Source organism: Aulonocara sp. 'chitande type north' Nkhata Bay, linkage group LG11 (genome assembly GCF_057382095.1).
Source record: "Aulonocara sp. 'chitande type north' Nkhata Bay isolate Kocher_YH1m ecotype deep benthic linkage group LG11, A_spYH_male_GT1.1, whole genome shotgun sequence".
Lineage (NCBI taxonomy): Eukaryota > Metazoa > Chordata > Actinopteri > Cichliformes > Cichlidae > Aulonocara > Aulonocara sp. 'chitande type north' Nkhata Bay.
Genome location: NC_141354.1, coordinates 27,421,741 through 27,440,883, shown reverse-complemented (window position 1 = coordinate 27,440,883; position 19,143 = coordinate 27,421,741). Strand labels below are relative to the sequence as shown.

The 19,143-nt window shown below is 43.0% G+C and overlaps 1 protein-coding gene across 1 annotated transcript in view; it reads left to right on the top strand.

Moving 5' to 3' along the window:
- adamtsl4 (ADAMTS-like 4) overlaps positions 1–16,523 on the top strand; it is a 35,443-nt gene extending 18,920 nt beyond the window's left edge. The window contains exons 5-17 of the mRNA XM_086311676.1: positions 56–158; positions 7,129–7,268; positions 7,727–7,931; positions 8,364–8,548; positions 10,506–10,671; positions 11,194–11,460; positions 11,607–11,736; positions 12,130–12,334; positions 12,575–12,748; positions 12,989–13,168; positions 13,305–13,484; positions 13,583–13,730; positions 13,813–16,523. Coding sequence (XP_086167802.1) covers positions 56–158; positions 7,129–7,268; positions 7,727–7,931; positions 8,364–8,548; positions 10,506–10,671; positions 11,194–11,460; positions 11,607–11,736; positions 12,130–12,334; positions 12,575–12,748; positions 12,989–13,168; positions 13,305–13,484; positions 13,583–13,730; positions 13,813–13,943 — 2,214 coding nt within the window. The 3' untranslated portion in view covers positions 13,944–16,523. The remainder of the gene's footprint in view (positions 1–55; positions 159–7,128; positions 7,269–7,726; positions 7,932–8,363; positions 8,549–10,505; positions 10,672–11,193; positions 11,461–11,606; positions 11,737–12,129; positions 12,335–12,574; positions 12,749–12,988; positions 13,169–13,304; positions 13,485–13,582; positions 13,731–13,812) is intronic.
- The last annotated feature ends 2,620 nt before the right edge of the window (positions 16,524–19,143 follow it).

Sequence of the window (19,143 nt, the reverse complement as noted above, 5' to 3'; positions counted from 1 at the left end):
ATTAATTGTTTTACCTCTCTCTCTCTCCGTCTGCTTTGGTGTTTCTGTCCTGCAGGTGTGCCGAGGAGGTGCGCTGGACTCCAGGGCGGAGCAGTGTGCGGCCTTTAACACCAATGAGTTCATAGGTCGATTGTACAACTGGGAACCTTTCACTGAGGGTGAGAACTGAGTCAACACACATGGTAGTTTAGTGGTGAGCTGCACAGTGCATCAATGTTATAAAAGGCTTATTGGGGGAATTAAATGGTATGATGGGGGAGGCGGGGTTGGGGGGGAATGTGTGTTTGAGTGAGTTAAATATGTCTCTGGTATGAGTGTGTCCCGGCTGACCTGCGCTGCTTGCCCAGCCCACCGCAATCCCTGCTCTCTGTCGTTTGAGCAGGCCAACATCTGCATGCAGCTTCGAGGGTGGTGAGAGTCAATAGAAACAGAGAATGACTGGAACCCAATCTGCTTTGATTCTTTGCACCGAACACTTTCCCTCCTCTGTTTTTCTTCTCATTTGTCCAACATCTCCCTTTCTCCCCTCCTCTCCTGCCAAGTTTCTCCTCCCAACTCTGACTAAGCACACGGATTCCTACTGGGTGAGATAAAGAAGGAGAAAGAAGGACGGGGAGAGGGAGGTGAGAGGTGATGGGATGCGAGTGTTTTGTCACATGACCGCTGGGAGCAAACGGAGACAACGTGGCTTGCGTGCGTGTGCGTGCGTGCGTGTCTTTGTTTCTTCACACAGAAGTGTGCAGCTCCGTGTGTTTGTTTACTCTTTGGTTAAGTGTGCAAAGGTTCGCAGCAGTGGAGCTTGTCTTTGTTTTCCAATGCTGGAGGCAAAGAAAGAGAAAAGGCTCAGCGGATATTTGAGGAATTTGAACGAATAGGAAGGGTGAATATTGCTTGCATGGAGCTGAGGGAATCGAGGAGGGAAAGAGAAGAGAGAAACACAGCTGTGGGATGATATCAACAGTATTTGTCATTAGAATTAGAAATATGTGCTTGAGCCTGTGTGTATTTGTGCTATTAACATATTGGCAAGAGTGCTTGTGCTCTAGATGAATAGCTTAATGGATCTCAGATAAAACAGAAACAGGAGGGGAGAAAGCGTTTGCTCATTCGTGTTTGTGTGTCCGTCTGTCTTTGCACTTGTGATTACTGGATGAGCTGGATGAACTCCTTTGACCCACACAGACACTGGGGGAAGCACAGACCCAGTAACAGTAGATCAGCAACACCACCCGGCCTGCACACAAGTACATTAGTTTGACAAATTTTGTCAAAAAGAAATACACAGTTAGCACACTAGTCCAAATATAGACAGCACACACAGCTGAGAACGTCGAGTCAGTAGAGTTTATTCATTAAAGCGGAGCACGACACGCGATCGATACAGTAAAAGTTAAAGTAGCTCCAGTTAATAGATTATTTAACGGAGCCGATGAAAGCAGTTCAAAGAGTTCTCCCACTGAGTGTTTTATCAACTTCCAGCCCACTATCTTGATTTTCCATCCTGTTTAAGTTTGCTGTTATCACTCTTGTTTTTGGTCGCAGCAGGAAGCTGTTTTTAATCTTAAAGCTCCATAAACCGACTGTTTATGGAGCTGCTGAATACTGTGGAATCAAAATAGGCTGCATGCACTTTTGATTGAGCAAGGACCCCTATGGCCAAAAGAAACTTCTTTTCAAGCTGGGGTCATTTAAATTTGGAGATCCATCTCTGTTCTGGGACCTCGCCATGCTTTCATGTGCGTAGCTGGGGTGGAGGTGGCTTGCAAGGTGGCTTGCAGGTTCTAAAGTACACTACATGGACAGCCCCTAATCTTGCCACAACTGTATAAAATCAAGCACCTAGCTACTCAGTCTGCTTTTACAAACATCTGTGAACAAACGGGTTGTTTCTTAAGAGCTCACTTGATGCGAGTGTGATATTGTAATAGGATGCCACCCTCACCACAAGCCAGTTTGTGAAATTTCTTCCCTCCCAGATATTCCATAATCAGCTGTAAGTGGTATTATTGAAGAGCGAAAGCATTTAGAAACCACAGCAGAGGGGCAAACCACGTAAAGTGCTGAGGCGTAGAGCGTGTAAAAGTCACCAGCGCTCTGACTCAGTAACTCCAGCGCTCCAAACCTCCTCTGGCATTAACATCAGCACAGAAATTATATGGGTTTCCATGCTTCAATAGCTCCTGTAGGTGTAATTTGTAGGCAGCCCAGTGCTTTTGGCCATATAGCGTAACTGTAGGCAGGCTAAAATAATTAAATAGCATGGCAGGTATGACATTTACCAATGGGATGCATGGAAGGTGTGCAGATCCCATCACTTGGCATGTTGATAAATGTATACTTTGTTGAGAAAGTATGAATTTAGTGCTTTTGCTCTGACTTTCTCTTGAAACAATAAACCTCTTGAAAGGCCCGCAGACAGGAGCGGGTGGGCATGGATAAAAATCCTCCTCAGTGAACCTATTGCAGTGTTGGAAAAACCCTAAATCGGTGTGAAATGAAAAAGTAACACAGTAAAGCATACTGTCTGAGCATAGTTTAAAAAGATAATTATGAGTTTTTGTCTGTTATTTGTAACACTCATACTTGCATACTTACTTGTACTTGCAGCCAGAAAAATTAAGCCCATGAATGGCTTCAGATCATTTTTTCCCATTACCTGAGGGAAAGGTCAGAGAGTGTGTTTCAGCTGAATGCCTTGTGTTTCCCAGGGGAATACAACATGTCAGCCATGAAGGCTGTTTAAGATTTCAGTCAGACTTCGGGAAGTTTGAGGCGGATCTACAGATTAATTCTGTGTGTTTGCACCAGAAGTCATCGGCGGGGTATCAGCTGGAGTCAAACTGTCTGCATAAACACACGGGAGCTTTCCTTTTACCCACTACCAGGTTTCTGTGCGTTTGTGAAACGGGATTGGGGGGGGGGGAGAGATATCGCTGCATCCTGAATTGAGCTGCTGTGCGTCCTTGCCCTCTGCTTCACTTTGGGTTGTTTTAAACTGATGTGTCCTTGAGGTCTGCTGAGAAGAGGAGAGGGCTGGATAAGGGGGGGGGGGGGGGGGGACAAAAGGGCAACCTCTGGTAGGGGGGAGTTTATGGGAAAATAGTCAAAAACACTCACCAAAGTCCAAGCTTTGGCTGCACTATGCTGCTGTGCTGTGGGGGGCAGATGCTGTAGCCAGGTGACGTCACACTCGATCAGCACCGGAGATGATCCTTTCCCACTCCGCTAAGTAAACTCTATCACATTGTTTACTTCAGTCCGGTCCCATTGGCCACAGCCCAGATTTTCATATCTGGCTTCCTATCAACACGCTGACTGCTGCATGTCATTTTTCTCCAGCTGCTCTCATCTGTTTAAAGCTCTGTAGCACTGCATACATTTCCAGTCAGTATTTATGTTACGCGGTGCAGTCAGCTTGTGAACGTTTTCGCCTCCAAGGTGACGAGCTCTGTTATGTTTGTTCTTCGGAGTGGCGCGGCCTCGGGTTTAGAAGTGTACGTTTAAACAGTAAAGCTGCCACCGTGGTTATAAGCCACGCAAGCGATGGGCCCTGACTAATTTCCTGCTACACGCTCGGCTCTGGTTAGCAGCGATTCTATAGATTTGTAAGCGCTGCACGTGCAGGTGTTGTTTTACTTGAATATTTCCTTTTTTCAGGCCTCATCCCCTCTGTGCACACCCAGCCTCCTCTCTTCCTGTCCCACTGCCTCTCTCTTTCTCTCTCCCCGTTGGAGTTTGTTTAGATGAAGCGATAGCGGGGAAGTATATTTAGGCACCATATATTCCACTGTCTGAACACTAAGCTCAGACAGGGAGCGAGAGTTAGAGCGACAGTGGAAGAGAATGAGAGGCAAAGACGAGTAGGAAGAAACAAATGGAAGATAAAGGCTAAATTTAAAGAAGACAGTTTGGAGCTGAGACGCGCTCGAGCGTGGCTTAAGGAGACGGAGAATGAGGGAGGTGATGAGGAAGGCAGAGAGAGCATGTGTGGCGACACGTATCCCGCTTTTAGCTCCCCCTCTCTTTTCTGTCACTGTCTCCAGTCTAATCTCTCAAAGATAACTATGACAGAGAGATGGAGAGAATGAGGGTGGAGGGAGAGAGGGTGGGAACGCTGCCTCTCTTTTTCCATCTCTTTCTCTCTCTCTCATTCTTTCTAAATATGTACCATATATCTTCTCATATCTCTCTGCAGTCATCAGATGGTAAACAAGGGGCACACCGAGGCTGAAAAAAGGACGGTTTTGCACAGTTTGATGCAATTTGATTGTTTTCTACCACCTTATGTCAACAGCAAACTTTTCTGATATATTGAAATCAGAATAAATTACAATTACAGCAAGACAATTAAAGGCTAGCCTTAAGAAATTAGTTCCAGGAATGAAAAGTATATAATATACAGTAGTATACTTCTTATTTATATAATATATAAGAACTATATTATACTATTCATCTATTTTTCAAATGTGCTGGTTTGAATATTTGTTAATGGCTGGTTATAAATAAGCTTTTTTCCCATTGGCATTAGATAGTTTCCATTCATCTAGTCTAGATCACATTGTCCTCAATGCGACATATGTCTGCAATAAGTTTTCCCCACTTGAAGCATCTCCTCCAACTCTGCCTAAGACCACATGATGTCCTCCATCATGTGGTCTTAGGCCTGCCCCTCTCTCGATTTCCAACAGGGATCCATCTCGGGACACGATGACATATTTTTGTACATGATAAAGTGTTTTATTTTGTCCTGTTTTCACTGAGAATTAATACAGTTTCTCTGGAAACTCTGCTGAGTCCCTTCATCGCTAAATCTGTTGCTGTTTAGTCTCTACATCTTTAGTCCCTTGAAAAATTGTTTAAATTCCTCGAACTCCATGTTTACCTGTGTTGAAGGACTGCTGCTACAGTATCACAGTGTATTTATAAGCAAACTTATGCGCAATCTCCTGCCTTGTGTCTGTATAAAACTGTTAAAACATCAAGTCTAGCTCAACTGTTTTGCTTTAATGCCCTCCTCACCACTTCCACCCACTTAGCGAGAGGAAATTCACTCCTTAACGCTGGAAATATGTGTTCCCTTTGTGGAAACATAAAAACCACATATCTCAATCTGTACGTCAGCCCAAGCTTGAAATGACATTTTAACAGTCTACTTTAACTTGCCCTTATCTTCCAAGTGGAGGTTATTCATTAATATTTTTAACGACTTCTCATCTATGATATGGTTTTCACCCCATGTTTCTCTCAGTCTGTGCAGTGATCATTGCAAAATGTGATCCCGGAGCCTCGGTTCCTTTAACAGGAACTACCACGAAGGTTTTGAGTACTTCGTCAGGTGTTTGTCCTTTCTGAACTCGACGGCCTTGCAGTCGTGCCAGATGCAGTCATGAAACTGTACAGGTGTGCAGCTGACATTAAAGGTTGAGTTTAAAGATAGCTGCTCTCTGGGCCATCGGGACTGAGTAAACGATGGTAGAGGTAAGAGGGCCACGTGGCCGTTCCCTCAACCCCAGTTATCACACATTTGTCACACATTCTTTTTCAGTTTAATGCTTTTGTAAGTCACTTTTGAGTGATCTGGTGTACGGTGTCACAGCTGCTTTGATCCCGGCACAAGATAGCTTAGTTTCCTGCTTGTGTGACACCTGGCTGAGCAATGTGGTACTCTGAGAGATTTGAGGACCCTGAAAGCATATGGATTTCCTTTGAATGTGTGTCATACGACACTCTTTGAATCCTCACAAGGTGAAAGCAGGGCGTTGGTATTTGACCTTTACCCTTTGTTCTCCGTTATCTCCTATGAACCTCATGACTTCGAAGGTGATGGAAAGCTCGGTTTACTTTCTGCTGATGTCATGACTTGGAGTGGAAATTTTTCCATTCTGCAACAGTGTAACCATTTTGCAGCACTGCTGTATTATCACAAACAACATTTGGTTGCATCATAAGATTAACGCAGGCTTTTGAAAATTCTTTTAAGAAGAAAATTATTTATCTGTATGCTGTTTTGACTGCTCCAGGCAAAGTGGCACGGTGTTCATATATGTACAGAATTTAATGGTTTTTACAGTTTCAGAAGACGAGAATTTTCCCCTTTAACCTCGAGCCCCTCCCTCCTCTCTTCAGCTACCTCTTCTTCTCATGGAGTGAGCTCATGTCATTAGCCCTGTTTCAAACAAACATGATCACAGGCCTGTACATTCACATACCCCTACAGCTTCTTCTTAAATAAACTGCCAAACAGTGGACCCAATCACCAGCCCTTCCTCTGTGTCTTGCTCTTCATTTTAAATGAAGATCTTAACCTTTTGGGAAACAGACCCATACTCTTTCTCCTAGGACTATGATGAGAAGTTGTAGGCTACATCATACATTTGAGGAAACCAGCAACTAACTTTGTCTGGAGTTTGGTTGTGGGTGACTGTTTTATTCCTTGGTGTTTTACATGCTGAATTACAGTAACTCTGAGTCTTTCATAAAATACAGGTTACTTACACACCCTGCAGTCTGAAAAAGCATCATGTTTAGGCACGAATGGAGGACTGAAGACGGTCTGCTGATGTTGTGCTCATGCCATGCCCTCAAATATATTAGTTCTTTTTCTTCAAAAAAAGCTCCTTATTTTCTTCACATTTTCCTTTTACCACTCTGCCCTGTGTAGTTTTCTGTATTCTCCACACTATTTATCTTCCCTATCCTCTCTGCACTGAATGACTTTCATTTTCTCTTTTACCTTGAAGCGGTGCCCTTTTTCTTCAGTTCTTCGACTCTGTGTTTCCACGCACACTTCGCCCTGCTGCGTGCATCCTTTGGGTCGCACTCATAAATCTTGCCTTTTTCAAGCTTAAGATTACACCTCTTTTCTGCGTATGTATCCGCTGGGAAGGTGCAGCCATGAACAGCGGGGAAATAGCTGATCACTCTCCCTCTCAGGGGTTACATGGTCTGGCCTTAGTTTCCTGACCACATGGAAAGACGTTCATCCTTCCAGCTGTTTCTTCTCCGTGGTTGTCAGAGAGAGAAAAAAACTCTGCGCACACACACACACACACACACACACACACACAGAGTTAAGAAAAACATACATGCTGTCTAGTGACCCTGCTGCCCTGTGTTTCTGTGTTACAGTTGGGGCAGACAAGCAGTGCGAGCTGACCTGCAGACCCGCTGGCTATCGTTTCTACGTCCGTCAGTCAGAGCGTGTCAGAGACGGGACGCCCTGCTTCAATGTTAGCACCAATGATGTGTGTGTGGAAGGACAATGTCTGGTGAGTGGTTTCAAATGTGTGTGCGAGATTTCTTGTTTCACGTGTCTGAGTCCAAGTGTCTCCTGTCTCGAAAAGGTTGACAAAGCCCAGAATCTGGCTGTCTCAGTCTCACGTCTGGAAGCTGATTTAAACTGGCATTCAGAGTCAGGCTCTTTTTACGGCCCTTCTCGGGGCCTCTTTTCTTTGCATCTTTCCCTCTTTCTCTCATTTGCACTCTCACTCTCTGATTTTACCCTCGTTCCACCCTTCTGCTCCTGGCAGGAATCTAGCGAGCATCAGTTACCAATTTAAATAAGCAACGTTGAAATAAACACTGGCAATGGATGCGAAATGTCAACAAGATTGGACCCGTTTTTCTCCATCCCCACCCCTTCTCTAACATCTCAATTGTTTCCCAGCCACATTTCCTTCATTGTCCGACCCATCACTCACATCTTTTCAACTCCTTCTCCTGTCAGACGGAGGGCTGTGACGGGGTGCTGGGCTCCGGCTCTGTGATTGACAAATGTGGAGTGTGTGGTGGGCGGGAAACATCCTGTCGAAAGGTGACGGGAAGCTTCCACAATACCACGGTTCCTCTTGGTTACCACAAGATCCTGGACATCCCACCCGGAGCCACATTCATCAACATCACCGAGAGACGAGCGAGCCCTAACTACCTGGGTAAGCTGAGTTGCACACGCACACATTCGGTTTAGGGTTTCTTGAATAATGCTGGCCTACAGCTCCAGTAAAAGTGAAATACTGGCGAGGATAGTGCAGATTTGGGAATGAGATTTGGCCCGTGATCGTGTGTGTGCTGGCTTTGACTGAGACCTGAGATTTTTGTGGTCTCACAGACTCTAAGCTAGCATTGTTAGAGCTCATAAAGAATCAGTCAAGTGTGTAGATTTCTGTGTGTGCGTGTGTTTCTTGTCAGCCTCCTTTTTGTTCACCACACAGCACTCCAGGGTCTGTGTTTGTCTTTTTTGGGAATGTGTTTGAGCATATGGGGGGATTTTCTAAGAAGTCACCAGACTAAACAAGGTCCTAATAAGAAAAGAAAAATTCACCCCAGTTCTTCTGACATTCCCACTCCCTCCTCCCTTTTTCCAGCCATGAGGAGTGGAACAGGAGCTTCCGTGGTGAACGGACGTTGGGCTGTGGACCCCCCAGGGGAGTATCAAGCAGGGGGCACTACCTTCACCTACACCAGGCCTAGAGCACAGGCGGAGGGGGAGGAAGCAAAGGGCGAGTCCCTCTGGGCACCAGGACCCACAAAGACACAGCTACAGCTATATGTAAGTTCTGAAAGAACACATGGACCAGCACTACAAAATTACGATTTACTCAGAGAAACATGTATACGTACAGAATATTTCTCTAATATATCTTCATGTCACTGTTTTGTGCCCGAAGCTGTGTTCTTCTGCTCTGTGTCAAGATCCTCCAAGGAGACGGAATTATTTTAGTATTATGGCAGGATAAAGAAGGATATATACTAAAGCTTATCCTGAGCCACCTGAAACTATCCAAGGCTTAATAATAACAGCGCTAACCTCGGGCTAAAATCTTATTAAAGATCAGGAGTCATGTGTAGCTTCACATCCGGTAACATCAGGATCAGAGGAGGTAAAGAAAATAGCTCTGGTTTGATCTCCCCAAGAATAACCAGCATTTTTAAGGTTTAGCGGGATACAAAAAGTAAGATATAAAAAGATTAAAACGCTGTCACCATGGCAGCGGCACTGTGATGCCGTGTAGCTCATTGCATGCTTGTTAGATGGATTAAGAATATGTGCTCCCTCTAGATCCTTGCCAGTGTTGCAAAATAAATATATAAATTAATCAACTTTTTGGCACACCCTGTAGATTTGAGTTAACACACAGACCACAAACTAAAATGCCTCACTCCACTCACAAGGGCACTCCAAGTAGAGGGGGAGAAAGGCCCCAAATGTCCTCTTTTTTTTAAGTCACAGGTTGTATCCCTGTTTTAAATACACCTTCCAATATTAGGAAAAATAGTCAGTGGTGTCTTAGGCAGTAAGGCACTGAGGGACCTGTCCGAAGGGAGGCCATGGAGTGGCACTGAAACCACTCCATGTTTTCTATATTGTGCTATATTATTATAGATAATGTTACACAGAATTAATAAAGTCATTAAATCATCTGCTTTTACAAAATTAAGGTAAGTGCATGACTGATTATAATCCAGTAATTGTAATCCAATAATACGATACATTTAAATTTGTATAATACTTATATTTAAATAAGCAATACTTACCTAAGTAATAGGTCTAAATGTTTGTTTCACCATTTGTTAAATAGCTATTCAATATTAAATGTTTTACAGTCACAGAGAGCTCCCTTTCCATGTAACACATCTTTATTAAGGCCCTGCACATGAGCATGAAAACTTACCTTACATTTTTAACTTCATATTTCCTGCCACCTCATTGTAAAAAAAATCCCAGAAATGCCTCTGACAGCACTCGATTTTCCATCACAAGGCCAGCTGTTTGACTTTAGGACCCAGGTGGTAATTTAGTATTTTGGAAATGAATCCTGTGCTCTTGAATGGAGGGGGTTAAGGAAAAGCCAACTAGAGCCAACTGAGCAACTAGACAGCAAAGCATACTCTAGCACGGAGACTGAAAGCTAGGGGAAACAGCTCTGACTCTTTTCAAAAGCAGCCAAATCAAATGTCTCGCACCCCTAAAACTCAGACATTTAGATCTTGTTTGTTTAACACAGATAAAACACCAAAAGGTTAAATGACGTGGGTGTATTAATGGTGATACAGCAGCTATATATTTAAATCTGAACTTTTCAGTTAATCTCTAAATCATCCTTCTAGGAATTAGGTGTCAGAGTTTGTTTTGTTGTTGTTTTTTTAAAGAAAGCATATTTTGACTCTTAGCTCTTCCAGATGAATTTCACTCTGCAAGCAGATGTGACGCCGCCAAACTAAAGCAGTGACTGAAGGCCCTCAGGATCAGTTGCAAAGTATAGCAGATCAAAATGTTTTTGAAATGAGACCCCTGCTGATTAAGTCTAAATGACCTTGACTAGATTATATCTCATATATAAGACTGTAGGATTATGTAGGGGGTGGGTTCTTGAGCATGATATCAAGCTCCTGCCAGTTCATTCTGACCTCTGACCTGTAACAAGAACATTTCTCTGTGGGAATCAATAATGCGATTTTCAGGCATTTTTTTTCACCCTCTTCTTTGGCTCCATTTTGTTCTTTAGATAATCTTCCACAAGGACAACCCAGGCATTGACTATGAGTATTACATTCCGGTTGAGAAAAAAGAGGGAGAGACCGAGAGGCTAATGGAGAGAGAGCGGGAGACGCCCAGAGAGGCACCCAGGGAGAGACCAAGGGAGCGAGAGCCAGCGAGGGCACCCCTTCGCAGTAAGTCTATGACACCCCGTCTTTCTGACCTCCTCTCTTCTGTTTGACAACCATATTTTCTCTATGCTGTGTACAGTAGCCTAGATGGCAGCTTTCCCAGCAGTCATGTGCAGCACATAGCTGAACCGTGTCAATGTGGAGCTCTCCAGACTCATTCTTTCCAAGTTACTAAAGGAAACATCACTGTAATGCAGATTCTGGGAGAATGACTGACGTCTTTATGGTTTATGATGGGTGCGGTTGTGGGCCAAATGGGAGGGATTATTTCACGAGTGTGTTTGTGTGTGTTTGTGTGTATTTGTGTGCGTAGATGACCTAGATGGGAGGCTATCTGATCCATATGTTGGCTGTCATGAGATGCTGACCTCGTCATGACATCATTAATGTTTTCATCTTATTTCCATCATTTCAACATGTTTTTCGACTTTCGCCGCTCTTAATAACGCCTCTTGTGTGTTTCCCAGTCACGTTCTCCTTTATATTTGAGCTTTAATGTCCATCTTTGTTGGCATTCGCTCACAGGTCCTCTCACCGTCTCAGTTGAAGACCCTGTTCCTGCTCCTCCTCCCAATTCAGTCCATTCTTACCCTTCCTCCTCCTCGTCCTCCTCCTCTGTGTTTTCGCTCCCAACTTCGAACCAGTGGACACCTGAGCGGTCACGCCCACGAGGATCTGCGCCCAATAGGAATGCTCGGATCCCCCCTCGCACCGACCTGCCACTGGACACCCTGCCGCCATTTGTGTGGAAGAGAAGTGGCCTCACCGAGTGTTCTGCATCCTGTGGCAAAGGTAAGACTTCTGATTGTGGGACTTCATACGTGTTACACCCCAAAAATTCTCTCATCTGCTTAATTACTTTGGATGAGGTGGTGTCTCCCTCCTCTGGTTGTTGGAAGCAAGTACAAGAATCTGTCCATCTCTTTCTCTCTCTTAAGGTACTCAGAATAGACTCATCATATGTGTGAGCCGTGATACAGACGAGGAGGTCTCAGAGAGCAAGTGTGACTCTGCAGCCAAACCTGTTCCTGAGGAGGAGCCTTGTAACACACACCCCTGCCCTCCATTGTGAGCAACCTATACATAAACTTATTCATATACAGGTTATATAGAAAATTAATTTCTATATTGCATTTTTTATACATTGAATCTTATTTAACAGCTTATTTTTAAAATGATATTCATTTATCTTGGCTTGAAAGCATAGATTTTTTATTTTACTTGAACATAGGGACATTTTATGCATATTTTTGCATACAAAAAGTAGTAGTAGCTACATGGCAGTTAATTTGTTTGGGTTGGCTGTATTTTGTGCCATGCTTAAGAGTTACTGTGAAGAATTAAAGATAATTCCACAAACTGTATAACATAATTATGAATGGAAACTAACTGCTTACAAAAGTCTCTTTGCTTGAATGACTTGTAAATGTTTTTAAGTGGATCCTGTCTCCTCTGTCACAGCTGGGAGGCAAGTTCGTGGTCGGAGTGCAGTGTATCCTGCGGCCCGGGTGTCCAGCAGAGGCAGCTTCAGTGCAGGCAGAGCTTTGGCGATCGCTCCACCATGGTTCACCCCCAGCGCTGCGCCGACCTCACCCAGCCAGTGCTAACACAGCCCTGCCAGCTCCGCCTCTGCTCCCACTGGGAGGTCAGCTCTAACTGGAGCCAGGTGAGTCCACAACACATGTATGCAGCTAGCAACAGCCTCTGTTCTTGTCTGGAAACAACAGACCCTCTCACATTGTCAGCAAGCGGGACACTTGTATAGTATAGTGTCTCAACAAGACACTATCATTCATTTCAAAAAGCTATAATTAATACTACAAAAAAAGATATAATTGGGAAGAAAAAGAAGATTTGTTTCGTGGTTTGTCTGCATATTCTCATGTTTGTCCTGTTTCTGCCTCAGTGCTCGGTGGACTGCGGAGTAGGGAAGAGAACAAGGAGTGTGCGCTGTGTCAGCGATCAAGGTGACGTGGTGAACGAGAAGGAGTGCAGCTCCAGGGCCCGTCCACAGGGAAGTGAGGAGTGCAACATGGGTCCCTGTGTGACCAACTGGTACTTTACAGACTGGTTAAAGACTGTAAGTAATGCACACGCATTTCAGCTTTCAAAAACTTTTCAGCTTTAAAAAAAAACCAGTTGAAAACACATCTATTTAGACAGGCAGTATTTTTAATATCCTTGTAAAGCACCTTGTATTAGATTCTTATCTTAAAAGGTGCTATATAAATGAATTTTACTTATGTACTCACAGCAACAAAAGAATAAAACATGCATTTAGCATCGGTCCTCAACATGTTCCCTGACTTTGTGTGCTCAGTGTTCAGCGCAGTGTGGCCCTGGGGTGCAAAAGAGAGAAGTGGTGTGTCTGACCAGAGGAGGAGTCAGAGAGGGTGGAGAAGGAGGAGATTGTGTTGGGGACAAACCAGCAGAGATGAAGGCATGTAACGGAGGCCCCTGTGTGCCAGTAGCTATGTGGTATAGCAGCCCCTGGACACAGGTAGGAGAGTGGTGTCTAAAGACTTATTTTGTGTTGTGAGTTTGGGTCTCACAACAGTTTGGGTGTTTTGTGTCCTATAGCTGCTTTATTCTTGATTAGGGTTGGGTATGTCACTGATTTGTGGTCTTTTTTCCAGTGTAACGTCCCATGCGGGGATGGAACTCAGCGACGAGACATCATTTGTGTCCAGAAGATGGGGAACGATTTTACTGTTGTTCCAGACGCTGAGTGCGCTAAGCTGGACAAGCCTGCATCAGTCCAGCAGTGCAAGATGGGAGCATGTCAGGCACAGTGGTTCACCACAGAGTGGAGCGCGGTGAGAGATGAAAGGACAATGAAGAGATATTTTTTAAAAATCAGAGATTTGTGGAGATTATATTTATACTGTTGGCCTGCCTGCGTTTTTGTTCTCAGTGCTCAAAGTCTTGTGGAAAGGGCTTACAGATGAGGGAAGTTCGATGTCTAACACCAGAGAAGAAGCACAGCCATGAATGCGACTCCAGCACCAAACCAGTCCAGGAACAAATCTGCAACACAATACCCTGCAGCCCACAAGTCTCAGGTCGGTGCGTGTGTCAACAAAACTGTGATCAAGTGTGTTTTGATCTCCCTGCCAACCTCTCTGTCCTTCTGTCTGCTCACAGATGAAAACTGCAGAGACGTACGTCAACAGTGTGAGTTGGTGGTGCAAGCCAGACTCTGCGTCTACACCTACTACAAGAAAGTCTGCTGTGCCTCCTGTGTTCAGAGTGCTCAGCGTGCCAAGAGACACTGACCAGCCAATGGCAGACAGCCCCTGTGCGCAAGTAGTGGAGGATTAGGTCAAAAGGGCTAATCACTCCAGAAATGACAAGTCTGTAGAAATGAGCAGCCCAGAGTAGACACGTGAAGGCGTTTGGATGACATTTAGCTTTTTTGTCCTAAATCTTAACATAAAACACTGTGAAAGTTCCTCTTATCAGTACCAGTCGCTTAAACCTGCACCTTCCTCTGAGTTTGCTTCAATATACTATGTGTGTTAGCTTTAACAGTTTGCTGATTTCCCACACACAGTTTAATTGAATTTCATTGTCCTTATTTTCACTCTCGGAGACTCATTTCTGTGACTTACAGGTTGTAAAGAAAGGAGGACACAGCTGTGTTTCAGCAGCAAATTTAACAATTTAAAGATTCCTCCTAATCTACGGGATCTTCAAGCAGACATGCATACCACTAATTACGTGCTAAACGAATGATTACCATGTGTGCTAAGATCTACTGGAATAGATCTGTTATCAAGTGCCCCACTGAGCTACAGTGGAAAAAACCCTCCCAGACTAGAAGGATTTTATTTACATATTTTATCTATTTTTTTCTCTTTGCCAAAAATATTTCCTCAAGTGTCCTCTCAGTATTTGGACAGATGAACCAAAGGATTGGGGTGGGCATAAGAGTTAGTGACCAAATATAACAGGGTGGGAAGACAGAGATGAGACTCTTCCCGAACAAGAAGGTCAGCTGACATGGGACAGTCACAACAAAGGTTGCCCACAAAGAAATTTTTGTTTAAATTCAAACCTAGCTATAAAGATTTGTAATTGCAAATGTTTTTTTTTTGTTTCTTTGTTTGTTTTTTTAATTTTATAAATATATATCAAAGAACAAACTGACAGGACAACTGTTGCTGTAGAATTGTCTTCTTGACCAAGAACCAAGCGTATCATATCACATTGTTAGTCTCACTTCCCAACTATGCATTAGGCATACTCAAGATATTATGTAAACCTTAACTTGCCACTAAAATATAAACAGCAGGGCATTACTTAAGCAAGAGTAGTGTTGACAGTAGGACGCTGACAGTCCTAAAGGACCAGCTTCAGCCCGCTGGTTTCGCTCCACTCTCCCTTTAAGCCAACTTTCTTCTGATTGGCTGCCGCGTGCAAACACAAGCATGAACAGCAGGTGGGTGGGACTTCACCTGCTGTGTGCCTACAATGAACATATTAAGGATATCTCCTTCCAATGACCTCATACAGAGCAGAGAGTAAAAAATCTGCCTTAAATCAATGTTTAGACCATTCTGAAGCCTCAGGGTTTTGACTGAATTAATCTTTTTTTTTTAATTATTTGTTAGCTATGTATAATATTAGCATCCATTTTAGCATTTGCTGCTTTCTTTGGTCAGTCATTGGTGGTTTTGTACTTTTCATGACATTTCCTTTCGGTACAAACCAGAAGGACATTCAGAGTGTGCATCCTCTGTCAACTGATTTCTTTATTTTTAACAGTTATAAATAAAGTGACCTAAATTCTCCCCAAAATTTGACAAGTTCTTAACAATATCATAAAGTCAGCTTCATAGTTTCTGCATAATCTTGCTGAACAAAAGCCAGTGATCATATATGTTTAATAGACAATACAGAAGGTGGCCTTTAACCAATAGTAATTACTAAATGATTGATTTTGCAATTGTTATGATTAAGCTATTAAAAATATCTTTATGTCATTACCTTTTTGGGAGGGAATGTTGAATCTGTCTAGTGAAATCAGGTGAAGTCATAATAGGAAACCTTAAGGGGACTGAAAAAGTTGCTTTCTTACATGTAGGCTTCTAGATATGATTGGATCATAAGCAATGATCCTGCTTTGACCTGAAACATAAATAATGCATATCGAAGTGGCAGCCTCTGTATATGTGTGTGTGTACTGTTTAATGCTCTTTCTCTGGCCTTGATTGTTTTTAATTTGCTCCCATTTTCTTTTTCACCTCCCACTCTGACATATACTGACACCCAGTCAAGGGTGGAGAGTCTGTATATTTGTGAGATATGTTTTAATGTCTATAATTTCTCTGAAGATAGTCGGTGCTTATGTTTATAACTGAGTAGAGTTATCAGAAGTGTTGTTATAGAATCCATTTATTCACATCTAACTGTCACATAACTATTTTATGTTGCATTTGAAGAAAGAATCAACGTTTTTGCTCTTAAATTGTGTGTGTGTGTGTGTGTGTGTGTGTGTGTGTGTGTGTGTGTGTGTGTGTGTGTGTGTGTGTGTGTGTGTGTGTGTGTGTGTGTGTGTGTGTGTGGTTGTGAGTTTTGCATATGTGGCTTTGAATGTGTCATTCTTGTCTCTTATCCCTTGTAGTAGAAATTAGATTTTATATATAAACATAAAAAGGATAGTAATTTATCTATTATCTAAAGAACATGTAATTTATTTGCTGTTTTGAGGAGCTGTAGCAATTTTTTTGTTACCACAAGAGATTATCAGATTGTTATTTTCAGTATACAGACAATTTTATGATGCAAAAACAGGAAACAGCGTGGAGGAGTTATTATCTTGAAGCTTCATTTTAAATAAAACGGAAATTACAGAGAAATCAAGGCGTGTGTGTTTCTTTTTGGTCCACTGAACAAGGGTGAATTTGCCACTTTTGTCCAAACAGTGGCGCTATTGAGTCTCTTACACAACTTAGTCAGGCCTAGCTGTCTTCCACAGTGAGTCATCTATGGATAAAGAAATAAAGAGGTTTTTTTATAAAATGTATGCTGTGGTCGAAATATTGAATGAACACGAGTGTTTTATTTCACTTTTCACCCTAGATGAGTCTTAAATTCCAATTTTTGTGTAATGACAATAATAATAATAAACATCTGACCAACATAACACAAATGACACTCTAATCATATATGTGCTGTAGTACAATTAGTATTACAAGGCAGAAAAATCATGGAAACACACAAAGATTATTATTTACATATTTATTTATTATACTCTTTATAAAATCTTGAGTGAGTATGTGTGTGTGTAATGTGATGTTTCAGATAGGAAGTGTCTTTAAGGAAACCCTGCCAAGGTCAGCTGCTGTCTGAGATGAAAATCTAGGAGTGGACGAGCTTGTGTAATGAGTAGGACTATCAATAAGGCAAAATCAAACCAGGAAAGAAGAGAGTGGATGCTAAAAACTATAGGACCTTCATTAAACTTAAATATCGCTTAAGCCGGTGTAGTTTCCTGATTCCGTATCAGCAATTCTGGAAATGTCAGCCCGAGTAACTTCTAATAATTTCAGAACTTTTTGGTGGAGAAGTGATAATTTCACATAGAAATTTGTGATGTAAATGTATACTTTTACCTCCCATGGACGATATAATGGGCTCGGACCCCATTTTGGCTTCAGCACTGCCTCAGTTCTTCAATACATAGATTCAACCAGGCAGTGGAAACAATTTGGTCCATATTTACATGGTCGCATCATACACGCTGCAGATTTGTTGGCCGCACATCCATAATGTGAATCTCCCATTCTACCTCATCTTAAAGATACTCTATTGGATTGAGATTGGTGACTGTGGAGGAAATTTTAGTGAAACTAACTGTCATGTTCAAAAAACCGGTTTGAGATGATCTGAGTTTTGTGACATGGCGTGTTATCTTGCTGGAAGCATAAATCAGAAGGTGGCTACATTGTGGTAATTAAGGGACGGACACAACAGCAGGCAGGCTGTGGCATTTAAACGATGCTCAGTTGGTACCAAAGTACCTAAAATGTGCCATGAAAATATTCTCCATGCCATTACACCACCACCAGTAGTCTGAACTGGCATGATGAATCCATGCTTTTATGTTGTTTATGTCAAATTCTCACCTTGTGATCCAAATGTCACAACAGAAACCAAGACTGATCAGAGAAGGCAACATTTTCCTAGTCTCCTCTTGTCAAGTTTTCCGTGTGAATTGTAGCCTCAGTTTCCTGTTCTTCACTGACAAGAGCATCCACTGTGCTCTTCTGTAGTAGCCATTTCAATTTGACTAACTAAAATGTTCACTACATGCCAGAAAAGGTATTTAGTCGCTGCCATGTAGATGCTGATTAAATATTTGTGTTAACCAACAGTGGAACAAACTGGCTGGTGATTGTATGTTTTAAATTGTGGAATGTAAACTCCCTCAGATTGACCATGCCCCCAGTTCCCACTAATTTAGGGGGGAAGTGTTCTCTATGTCCTCCAACATAGCTAAAGATTTTCCAATCCAGTGGTAATGTAACAGTTTGGAGCAGTTTTCAAACAAGTGCAAGGTAGAGCATTCATAATGCTTTAGCTCAACTATGAAGGAACAGAGGCAAAATCAGGATGTACTCTCTTCTTCTCATTCTTTTTCTTTTTGCAAGGAAGACCTATGAGTTCCAGAGGGCTACAGCCCTTTACACCGGGGTTTTCATGCAAGCCTGCGTGGGCGGGGTATATATGTTGGATGAATGTGGCTCACAGAGGGCACGATGCAAGACAGGCAGATGGTGACCTTTGGGAGTAAATTACCATGAACCTTATGACTCTGTTCCCTCAATCTCTCTCTCCTTTAAAGGGTCCGGGCATGCACACTGGCTTTCAATTCAAAGATGTGAATAAGGAGCGTGCTGTTATCGATAACTCTGGAAGTTTGGGGTTTTGGGGGATATCACAGTTAAATAGCCCAGTGTCTGCCGGTTTTCCAAAATACAGGCTGTAAAGTAGGCCAACTCCAACCTCGAGCTATTTCTCTTCCCTCTGTCACACATTTCACTCTGTGTGGGTGTGAGCGTGAATTTCGGGCTCGGGCGTGAATTTCGGGCTCGGGCGTGAACAGCTGTAGTAGTCGTGACTGCGTGCTCGACGACGGCGGCGCGCTTCGGCTTCACGTCAAGAAGCATCGTTTCAGCACCAAGGCCAGGGCTCGCGGCGAGAACAATAGGCGGCTCCGCGCACAGAGTTGGCTAGGCATCGTCTTTAAAGCGGTCACCTGGAACTAGTCGCTAAGATAACACGGCGCTAAAAATGCTAAAACAATCTTTTTGTTTTAAATACTGAACACACATCCACAAGTTATTGAGTAAAGCTTGAAAAGATTACCGAGACGTTTAATCTGGATTTATATTTTTATTTTTCGTGTGTGTACGAGAGGATTGTTATTGACCGTCCCCGCGGCTGACGTCACGCGCTAGCAACCGCTTT